At 37.8% G+C, this 12439-nt stretch overlaps 1 protein-coding gene across 1 annotated transcript; it reads right to left on the minus strand.

Moving 5' to 3' along the window:
- Positions 1–415: 415 nt before the first annotated feature.
- Positions 416–12439, minus strand: nfkbie (nuclear factor of kappa light polypeptide gene enhancer in B-cells inhibitor, epsilon). Its single transcript, XM_084091940.1, has 6 exons — positions 11840–12439; positions 8301–8403; positions 5036–5243; positions 2779–2867; positions 2437–2685; positions 416–903 (listed from the first exon to the last, which is right to left on the minus strand). Exons 1-6 carry the CDS (start codon positions 12136–12138, stop codon positions 829–831), a joined length of 1023 nt encoding a protein of 340 aa, XP_083948066.1. The 5' UTR covers positions 12139–12439; the 3' UTR covers positions 416–828.

A 12439-nucleotide genomic window follows, 5' to 3' on the forward strand; every position in this document is an offset into this window, starting at 1 on the left:
ATCAGATGTGTATCAGTATATTGGATCCATGCGTCAGGTCTTAAAGTGACAGCAGCCTAATAAACACCTGCTGCTGTCGGTCATGAAATGCTAATTAAAAAACAGCTTTAACAAAGATTCATCTATTTAATTTATACAGTTAAAACTATGCAGTGGTGTTTTACAATTAATTATTACATTTCTGTACCTGAACACTACTGTTAGACTAATTTATTTTGATGCACTGTATTTATCTACTTGTAATTTGCATATTTGTTGGTATTTTATTACTGACTCTTTACTTTAATTGATCCTTGCTAATCTGATCCATGACTCAAAAAACTACAATATGATCCGAACCATGAGTTTGTGATCCGTTGCACCCGAATCATTACAAAAAAAGGTCTTGTGTTTAATAGAAAGAAAACGCTGCACATAAATATTAAAACTACTTTTATTGGCACTATGACCTGTTTCTTTGAAAACAAGTTTGCAAAGCAAGTGTTTCATTCGCTCATCTCGTTTACAACAGCACAAGTCTTGCTACAAAAACATTAATATTGGTAATCAGAGATCAGAATGCATTTGTGTTGCTGAACATGAAGGATGTTCAACAGACTACATATAATACGAGTTATGTGCGCACGTCCCGACTGAACTCCATGGGATGAAGCAGCAGCAAATAATTCTGCTGAAGTCGTTACCGCTCTATAAATCAACCAGTACGATCGCCACTGGACATAAATAGTTGCGGTTACAGGCACACAGACAAGTCCTGCAACTTCAGATCAGTTTTTTTTTTGGGGGGGGGGGGGTATATAAAGAACATGCCATCCCTCATGTTCACGTCTAGTTACATGTCCTCAAGTTAGTTACAGTCCTGCCCATGATCTGAATGTCGTCGAAGGGGAACAAGGCCAATATCTGCAAAACAAAAAGGAGAAACTGTTACCACATCATCCTATTTCTGAGTACAGCTTGCAGAGGAAAGGCATGTGTGCTCCTCCTTACCAGTCAACATGAAATGGATTTCACAAAGTGCACTGATGATAAATAATGCCCAATAATACAATGTGTGTTTACATGCATGCATATTAAAGGGTAACACTCGCCAAAATGCAACCTAGGGTCTTTTTGTTAATCTACTCGAGGCGAACTTTCGTTTAAAAGCATAATTAGAATGGAAACGCCACTTTTAAGTTTGACCGTATTTTCGTTTTCGGTCAAATGGCCTTGTGAATGGGAGTGAATGGGGCACGATTATGATAGCATCAAAATCGCTATTTTTAAAACACTAAGAAGACTCGACACAACATGAAACTTTGCTCTCAGTATCACATCTTAAATCTACTGGAGTTATTCAGTCAAGAGCAGCGAGTGATTTTGTCTTTAACATTAATGAATGCATGGATTTAATATAGTGACATTATAAAAATTATTATTTTTGTTATATTTTCAGTTGTTTAAATCTTTTAAATTGAAATTTTATGTGCTTTTGTCATTTGAATAATTTTTTGCTTTAATTTTGTTTCAGTAATTTTAGCACTTAAACATTTTATTTTTGAGTTGTTTTAAGCATGTTGCTATGTAGTATTGTCAGTTTTCATTACAATTTTTGTCAAAAATTTAGCCATGTACATTTGTCATTTTAATTTAGTTTTTTATAAATGTTTGTATTTATCTTTAATTTATTTCCACTTTCAACTCATTATTCCACTTATATATTTCACCGCTGGAAAGATGAATGTGTATTTAAAATGGGTCATTTATGTAGTAGACATTATTTAACAAGTTGGTGCCTTCTAGACTGAGAAAAGCCAGAAAATGTATTTTTGGCTCATGTGGATGAAAGACAACAACTCCCAGAATGCACTTGCTTCGCTGCCCTACGAGGCCCAAGCCACGCCTACCGGTTACAGAGGGCAGTATCGGGAGAAATGATACAGCTAGGCTACTAGTCGACTCGAAACTGAAAAGACGGCGTTTTATCGTGAGATCCCCCTATGGGCGGGTTGAAGACATGCGGGACGAGCTCCTCCTACTGGCTGGAGTCTCTCGCCTCTGGACAGAAAAGCCTCTGATGACGATAAATGATGATTTTTGCATCATCTGAGGTTTTTCCAGACACACAATACAGAAATCTCTCGTCTCAGCGGGACATGAGGGAGGGAAGCACGGTCACTCGAAAATACTACCGGGTTTCTACTGATACAAAGCTTAATGCTAATCGGTGAACTATCCCTTTAACTTATAATTTTATTTGAATTTGCGTTGATGCTCTTTTTGTACGTTTATGTGTTTCATCTAATATTTATTTCATTTCGGCTTTATTTCAGTTCACAAAAAAGATTCTTAATAGTTTCAGTTGTAGGTAATAATAACAGGTCTGAAAAAGTCTGATTGTGTTAAGCTTTAGCATTGTTTTGCTAGATACTAAGGTAACATGGATCTCCTTACATCATCGTTGCCGTCTGCTAGATCCAGCGCTGTTTCGTCCTCCATGTTTCGGATCATCTTGTCGGCTCCGGCCTGGCACAGAAGGTTTGCGATGGAGGCGTCCTGTCGACCCACGGCCAGATGCAGAGCGGTGCAGCCGTTGAACATGACGGCATCAACATTCGCTCCTCTGTTCAGAAGCAGAGTCACCGCTTGCACATCGTGGAGCTCCACCGCCACATGTAACGCCGTCTTCCCGCTCGTTCCCTCCTGAAACACACAAGAACGAGGAAACACGTGGATGTTTGGTCTCGAGACTGAAGGTGTTCAGCAAGAGCGACAGATCGGCCTTGAGCTGCTCACCTGTATGTTCAGATCCACACCGTTCTTCATCAACAGCCGCATGAGACGATGATGCTTGTGCAGGGTGGCCACATGGAGACACGCCAGACCTGCAATAAACCACAATATTTAATGCCTTGATTAATATAGTACATTTTACATTTATGCATTTGACAGATGCTTTATGCAAAGCAACTTGCATTGCATTCAATGTATACATTTAATTAGTTCATTAGGGGTGTAACGATACCCTCATGTAACGATACTGAACTCACGATATGATATTATTGACATATGGTAAAAGGTTACCTCTAAACAAAAAATTACTGTTGATTAAAATGGCTGAATCTGGTTTTGAATGGTTTTGCATTGTGTGTGTAAATGAATAGTCTTGGACTTGTTGCTGAAACCCAAAGCACAGGACAATAGAGACACCGGAATAACAATATTCATGATTCTGAAGCTGAAAATACAGAATTATTTTAGACAAATGCTTGCACTCTGTCACTGACTAGATATATTTAAAATAATGTAGGCCACTTTTTACTGGTAACAGACATTTGGCATTACAGGACACAAATATTCCCCCATTGCATTATTATACATGTATAGAAGTATAATATATAATATAATGTAGCACTGACACTAAAACTCTGAGAACTTGAAGTTTTTCCACACAGTAATTTTTACATTTTGGGTGAATTATCCACAATACATATTGTCACTATAATATAGTATCAAGTCTGATGCCAGAAACTACTCTACAGTCAGAAAACACTTTCTGCAAGAACTGAAGCGTTTTCAGGGAAACTAATGTAGAAACTGCTTCTCTGTCATGACTGTAACTGACTGAAAGAGAAAACTGAATGATGACAACGTTATGAAACCCTGATACTGGAAGTCCATTAAAACATGGAAAAAATCCAGGGCACTTTTTGATGCCAACTTCCTTGTTCTGGCACAACTGTTTCAGTTCTCTAAAAACCCGCATGATGAACTCAGGGCCGACCAGCATCACAGCAGTGTGACATAAAACAGATTCGGCATTTTCTGCGGCCACACAAAAGTGTCCTGTTATGATGCTAGGGGTTTCTGGACGCTTTTGAGCATGCTGCATACTGGCATAGGTTTGTTAAAATCACGAATAAGTATTATGACTACCAAATAGGGTTCGGGTAAATCAATGCATCGTGATTCTCTTTCCAACAATTCTGGATTGATTCGGAGAATTTCAGAATCGATTCTGAGCTTTCATTTTACACATTGTATATATAATAAGTGGTTAAATGAACTCAAAATGCTTTTATGACGTGAAATTAATGTAAACACAGTCAGTTCTGTCTTAAGGGATTCAACAGACGGGACAAAAACATCTTATATTCAAAAAGATGTCTGTGCATTAGTGTGAATGCAGCTTATTAGATCGTCTATGATGACATCAGTAATAATCATACAACAGTAAGACTGAGAAGGATAATACTGAAAACACCCTGTTTATTTCTAGTAATATAGTTCCTCTTTATGATTTATGACTTGCTTTTATGTTTTGAAGCTATATTAGTATATATACTTTAAATTCTTAACATATAATTTTTTAATTTGTAATTATTTTTAGTACTTATTTCCCAGGTTTCACAGACAAGGCTTAAGATAGTCTCAGACTAAAATGCATGTTTGAGCCGTTTCAACTGAACGAAACTATCTAAAAATATGCCAGTGCCATTGTTTTGTCTCAAGATTGCCATTGTTTTGTCTTAAATGCCCTAATTGAACTCAGGCCTAATCCTGGCTTAATCTAAGCCAAACACTACAGAATAACACAAGACGCGTCTCTCGTTTTGTTTTGAAAGTGGAAAGTGTTTGCAGGGTTGCACTTTTCCCCAATGCATGCGCATTAGCTTGATCCACCCAGAATTTTTTTGCTTTCTGTCATGATTAGAACGTTTAGAAACAGCATTTATGAGACAGTTGTTTTCAGATTTCATTGGAGATTTCAAATATGGAATTTAATAGTAAGCTTGGGAACAGTTTTGGATGTTTCCCATTCAAAAGGATAGGATCTGCACATGCAAGATGGCCGCCGAGTGAAATGACTTGTCTTAAACAAGTCTGTCTGTGAAACCGGGCCATTATTACTTATTATTTAAGTACTTGTATTACAAGAAAATCTTTAAATATATATATTTTTATAAACTAAGAAAAAAAAGTGGATCAAGAATGGTTTTGGAATCGGATCGTGCCTAAAGATTCCCACTCCTCCCACCAAACGGTCTCTTACCTCTCCAGTTCTGTGTTTCCAGCACGTTGGTGAGTTTGCTGGGTGAGGTGTGGACCAGCTCGTTGGCACAATCCAGGAATCCGTGCTCACATGCCACATGGAGAGCGGTGTTTCCTTCCTGGTCCTGGAGCTCCAGTGAGACCCTCTTTTCCAGCAGATCCTTCACTATCTTGGGCTGGTTCAGGTATGTGGCCAGGTGCAACGGCGTCTATGGACGTCAGAATAAAGTCAGCATCCGACAACATGGATTGTCATGGCTAATCCTACTTTTGACAGCAAAAACAAAGCCTGTTTGATGTGAAACATACAACAGATAGTTTTGATACTGGACGATTGTGTTCCATTAACGCCCAAAAGTCCTTAAAGCCCCACTGAAGTGCCTTGAAACATGCAGTTTTATTCAATGTGTTGACGTAATTTCCATTGAAACAGGAAGACAGGGCGGGACATATCAAGTAGCTCCTCCCCTTTTTTAAAATAGCCAATAGCGTTTCGTTTATATCACAGCTCATCCAGAGCTGTTGAACTCAGTAAAGCCGCAGTTTCCTCCTAATCGCAAACCGTTTCTCCTCATCATCTCCTCCATATCACTTTAAAATACAGCAATCTGTGCAGAATTCAAACGTGTCTGATACGTTTTCTGGTCTGTGGGACTCGATCACATGATCCGCTCTATGTATCGTGTCTCTGGACCGAAGCTGTGGCGGTTCGAGTAACACAAACGTGAAACCAGACTTCATGGAAAGCATATTTACCACTGTCTGAATCGTTCCCTATCCCCTATATAGTGCACTATGTGCCATTCATCATGTAGAAAACAGTAAATGTGTGAACAAGTGAACATTTCAGCTGGAGCTTCAGCGTCTATTTATAATGTAGGGGCGGAGCTTCAGATTCTAGAGAGCATTTGATTGGACAGAAAATCTGATGAGAAGCTGAAGTGCAGAGTGATGTCATCAAAATCATTGATCCTTATTGGTGGAAGTGAGAAACTAAGTTTTGAATACTTATATCTTCTAAATACGAATTGTGTCATTGTTTTGATGCACACTATCTTATAGATAACAGTAAGGCTAACATATTCATACTAAAAGACAAAAAAACGTACATTTTTATTTCATGGGGACTTCGTAATATGGTTTCGTTTGTTACGCAACTGAATATGTCGGGTTGTCTGCAGCGTGGGGACCGTCCCCGTGTCTCTCAAATGAATAGATTAGAACCGCAGTGTTTCAGACAACCGTACTTGATTTGATAGTTAGCCTGTGTGGGTTAGCAAGAGCATCGCAGACTAGCATTAACCCTTTTGATTTAATGACATTAAGGTTAATTTATTCCAAAGATGAGGGACCATGCAAAGGTTTACTCAATCTGGGAGTTACACACTGACTGTGTCAAAAGGAAACATGTGAATTTAGCTGGCGTTTGCTGATGACGTGGCTTTTGGTAAAAGCGCAGCAGCACTAGTATTACTCACAGCTTTAAGTGCTGACTGTCAGATTTGTGCACAGTTTCCTTTAGACATCACACCCTGATGTGATTAAACATCCTTCTGACCCAAATCTGACATCCTCTCATTTAATAAAGCATCAAAGTCAACATAAAATAGTGTTTTGTAACTCATTTTAATTTAATAATGTGACACATTTCGGACCAAATCCCATTATTCCAAGATTGGAGAACATTTATGAAGCCTGATGTAACATGCATTGTCTTTTGTCAATATGAAACTATGGGCTTTTGTATTGGGGTGTGATTGCAGGGTGAGATTTTTATCCATAGGGAATCGAATGTCGAAATTCCTTTTTTCCTTTTAGGCAGAGAACGTTGTTGAAGTTTGATGAAAGATTACACAACTTTCCTTTTTCTGAATAACATGCGCTGGTGAATCATTGATGAGAAGCAGCTCTGATTATTTATTTAATATTGTAATGTAAAACTAGCCAAATGAGTCAGTGCTACTAATACCAACTAGAGGATTTTGATCATAAGTGTCACATTTTTCAGTAGATCCACAACGCTCAGTGCTCCCACACCTTTTGACCAATGCATTTGTAATACAGCGTCTATTTACACTAAGCGCAAACAGTCCGCCTTGTTGGCAGAGGTTATTCACAGAAAGTTGACCAATCGACCTGATTTCGAATCTGCCTTTTGCTAAACTCGCTCTACTCCCTTTTCCCGTTACACATCATATCAGAAAAGGCTGTTATTTTCAATAAAAATGAAGAAAATATTCGAAAAGTGGAAATAAAGTGTTTACCATGTGTTTAATAATAAAGTGTTTATCGGTTAGGTGTAGGGAGGGCTTTACTGTCCCAATAATATAATCATTTACATGTTATTATTGCATACCGCTTAATGTACAACAACAATCCATCTACTATTTAGACTTATTGCAAAGAAAATACTATTTTTACACAAGTGTAACTATCGCTATTTTCTCTGAATGTAATTAGCCGCTGCCTTTCTAATAATGATTTCTGATGAAATATTTTAGAGCAGCAAGGAAAAATTATGACATTGGTTATCCCAATGGGATTTTAATAATTTTCATGGTATTTCCAGGCCCTTTTACGCTAATGGAGGAATTCTTAAAGAAAACCCCTTAATGTTTTTTTTACTTCAAAGCAAGAATATAATCATGTTCTTTCCACTAAATATATTGTAATGTATGAGTTATGCATCGGTCCACAGCTTTCCATGTCGAGTTTGTGAGTAATAACCTGAGGTAATTTTACGTGCAACATCACACCCTGAATGATTACAACCGCTTCTAATGCATCAGAGGGTAATTCATTGATATTTCCAAGTTTCCATGACTGTGAATATTAATTGATTTGTTGACCTGGCCACATGTTACCGCTTCCTTCTAGCAATATGCCAACTAAAAGTCAATACATAGTTCATTTTGAACTATAACAATCATAAGCAGGGGGTTTCTCCAGAAAGCCCCTCGTCTGTTGTCACTGGATAAACCCCACATTTCAAAATAACAATTGAAACCGAGGCTATCAAACGAGTGTAACAAACACCCATCATTCTTTTATACACACACTCAGGGAGTTTCCCCTTAAAGGGGAAACAGAAATAAGCAAACTTATTACAACATTCATACCCTCAACAGTTTTTCTGTTCCTTCAGGGGCAATTCATGAAACACGAGCATAACGGATTTCTGTGGAAATCTCTCCTGAATCCTTTGAATGCATGAACTTGCATGAGAAACGTGTTACGCAATTGTGTGGAGAATCTTAAGATGATACCTGATACAAGTTGTTCTGAATATCCATCAGCTCCGGAGGAAACAGATCTATCAGCTGATGTGCGAAGCATTGCTCTTCGTGGATTATGGCCAGATGGAGGATCCTGGATAAAACAAGCAGACACACAAGTTGCTGGTTAAATGCCAGTTGAAAATAAAAAAAAACGCTGGTTGAAAGATGAAGCAGAGCCAACGGTAAAGGGAAGGAACTATCAAGCAAACCGCAGTCTAAAAGCAGCACATTTCACAACATGTGATGGAAAAAAATAGGTTGAAAGATACTGAGAAATATGTCACAAAAGTGTCTCGTTGACGGCGGTTCGCAGAGGCATTCGTCCGTTGCGCAACACTGGAACTTTTTAATGCATTGCTAAAATCATTCATATCAGAGATCACCTTTTCTATCGAATGATAAAAACCTTTCAGATCTTGCAGTTACAAGAAAGACAGCGCAGCCGATTTAAAACACAGATGAGAAATGTGAAAACACACCCTGCTCACATTTAACCTCCAACAAAAGGCAGATTTCACATTTCTTTATGCAAAAATACTTAAATATGACCCAAGCATGGTTGCATGGAACAGTTTCATTCATTTATTTAATTCACATGTGTCTGAGTCACGAGGAGCCAGTAAATGATGCATGCCCCCTGCACACTCATAAATTAATACACACTCATTGTCTTTTTCCCATCCTCGAGCCGGAATATTTCCTCGCAGGTGTGTAATTTCTCAGCCACTTTCCCCACATGCGATAACCTAGACTTTACTTTTACAGTAAGCCAGAAGGAAACAGGTAGAAGCAAGTGGTTTCAGCATGTAAATAACGTGAGAACAACTTCGGTGTCATCAATCCGACTGTGGTAAAACAATCATGATTCAAATCGTTTCGCCGCATGTGAAATGAATAGGTTTAGAAATTGCACGTACAAATGCACGTTTTTGTCATCATTTATTTCACCTCAAGACCTCACCTAAGGAGAGATTTTGAAGAGTTATTTTATATTTTATTTTATGCTTTTTTTTACCCATTTAATGCAAATAGTGCTCCAAAAAGGCACTATTAAGTATCATAAAAAGTCCATATTTCATGACCAAAATGTAATCGCTGAAATCTTCCCCACCGCTGTAGCTGTTTATAGTGAATAATTATTTAATTGGAAGAAAATATGCAAAAAAATGCATCTTTAAAGGTAAAACTGAGGCAGTACCTTTAAAAGGACATATTTGTACCTTTTTTACCCCTAAAAGTTTCATAGTAGTACCTTAAGGTACATAATGCTACTCTAAGATATTAATATGCTTTTAGGGGTAAAAAAGGTACCCTTAAAATGTACAATATTGAATTTTTTATTGAAAAAATTGAATTGCCATAGTGTGATTTTTAATTCCTTTCTATGTAAAGCATTTTGAATAATTTTCCTTGCTTTTATTTTGTGATTATTTTTATTCATTTCTATAAGCACTTTGAATTGCCATAGTGTATGAAATGTGCTATATAAATAAACTTGCCTTGCCTTGATAAAGACATACTGTGTCTGTAATATAAAACTGACAGCATGGAAGTGGATCCCTAAAGTGGGACTTTGCTTATCCGGACTGCCTGAGGACTTCATATAGCCCCTGGCATTACTTTTAGGTCTTTAGAAGCATGTTCTTTACTCTTGCTGACACTCAGGGGAAAGTTTTTTTCCTTGCAACAGCAACAAAAGCAGGCCAAAGGTAAACCATGGCGGCCCACTATGATTCAAGATGCATCACAATGCATCACAATGCAAGATGTTCTTGAAATAGCAGTCTTATTGACATCCTGGTTTGTCACTGTCAAAACTCAAAACCAAAAAAGAAATGAAAGCAGGGTGACATTAACGATGTTGTGTACTTGCCCACTTGTGCGGTGAGTGTTTGCGTATGTTTTTGCACATATACGTTACAGTTGAACCGCGATCTGGTGTAAAGGTCACTACTTGCATAAACATGTTTACGTGACATGTGCTCTTAAATATACAGTGCATTAAAAGCACACGAATATGGGTTTAAAACAAATGCTTTGCACTTTCTAAAAAGCTGCCATCATAGCGTGTTTTCTAGCCGACGAGGGGAATTCCACTGCATACTTCTGCTTTCTTCTTCTCATGCGCCATAACAGCAGATCCAGTTTCTAGACGTCTGTTAACCGGCTGTAGTGTTAAAACAGATAAGCCTGCTACTGTAATCAAAACTTCATCAGTCACATGAGAATGTGTCACTCAGCAAACTAAAACAGGCTTTAAAATGAATCAACTTAAAAAAATGTTTGTTAGTTTCATATTCACCAACATTTTTTTTTACATTTTATGACCGTAAAAACAAGCTTTTTCCAATTAAAATCTATTTGATTGCTCTTGTACTGCAAAAGGGATGAAAGGCAACGTTATTCAAACATAATCTTGATTTACCGTTATATGGGCTCTGAGAGCTCACCAAACACGTACTACAGACTTCAAACTTTCATTCACAATTAAACTTTTTACACTGTGTGCCAGATTAATAATGACTTCCTATTCTCTCTCTGTACGATCATAATGATCATAGTGAATGCCTTAAATTAAATCCAGGCAATTAAATGTTTGTGAAGGTTTAAAGAAACGTCCTGCACACTTTGTGAAATCAATTCACCTCCATTGCCATCCATCTATCTATCCACCAGCCTTGCACTTTAAGCTGCAAAAATAGCAATGAAGATAAACATAATAAATGAGTTCCAGTCTTGGATACTGATGAGTAAATACTGCAGGATTTAAATTAAGCAATAGCTTACAAATAGGCCTATAGTCTGTAATCACTTTGATATTGATTATAAATCATGAGCATTACTGCTTTTATAAAATGAAAGCATCTTAAAAAAAAAAAAAAAAAAAAAAGTAAAGTAGCCTACACTATTTTTCAGTTAAAAATCCATTCATAACCACAATCCTTCCGCTAGATAAAATAGTCACAGCCATAACATAACGATGCAATGCAACAACAACAACAAAAAAAAAAACATTTATCTAATGGGGGCTGAAGTGATTATATTTTATAGATTAGATTAGATAGATTTTAAGCACGTCTGGAACCAGATCAGAACTAGTTGTTCGAACCACACGTTTCAAGTGGTTTCCCCAAATTCAACTTTTAATGACTTCTGCAGTCTCAAAATTATTCAACCCCTTCATGGTAAGCATGGACCCTATTAGAGATATTAACCGTAGTATGTCCTGCATTACAGGGAAGGATGCCACCAAAAAATCTGCACATTAAAGTTGATGGGGAAAAAAATGCGTCCCTAAAATTATTATTGTAGAATGAGAATCCGTTTTGTAAAAACAATAAGTCACATCGGACGTATAGGTATTATTCCGCGGCGCGCGTGCTTGTCAACGACACCCTTTAATCGGGCTCTTATTGCCTTAAACCACGTTAATTAAAATCACAAACACCCCATATTTACACATCAAAACACATTTGAATTACACGCATTTCAACTTTCAGAAATATATCAATGAAATTTAAACGTACGTGTCTCCATCGTCTGTAACAGTGGTTAGGAAATTCACTTCCTCTTCAGTGTATTCACAGTCATTCGTGCGTTCACATTTAGAAATGCTGCATTCCTCGATTAAAGCCCCCAAACTGTCCACTGTTAACGACGAAGAAGCGTACGCAGAGTCCAGTCGCTCTTCTGTGCCGAGTTTATCCTTCTCATCAGAACTGTCCAAACTCCCGTAATCTCTGGAGAGAGATATCGAATCGATTCCGGAGTCAATCCGATTGTCCAATTCAAATTTGCGTTCTTTCTCACCGCCGCTTCGCGACATTTCGAAGCTTCGATGCGTATCTTCAATGTAGCGATGAAATGATGAAACTAAGTAAAATCACCGTGACATTATGACACCAGAGACACTCGCTTTTGTTTCTCATCCCACCACTGGTAACTCCGCTATCCTCCTCATACTCCCAGACTTCCCAATGGCTCTTTAAGGTGAAGTGTGTTTGTAAAGTTTCAGGTTGAGCTAAACACCAGACAAAACTCTGTAAGTTACTGAAACTGCTGTGAGAAAGCTGGCAGTATTGTATTGTGAAGCCTACATGGGGAAGCGGTGTTGTAGGCGGAGTCAA

This window comes from Abramis brama (assembly GCF_963993115.1).
Source record: "Abramis brama genome assembly, chromosome: 18".
NCBI lineage: Eukaryota > Metazoa > Chordata > Actinopteri > Cypriniformes > Leuciscidae > Abramis > Abramis brama.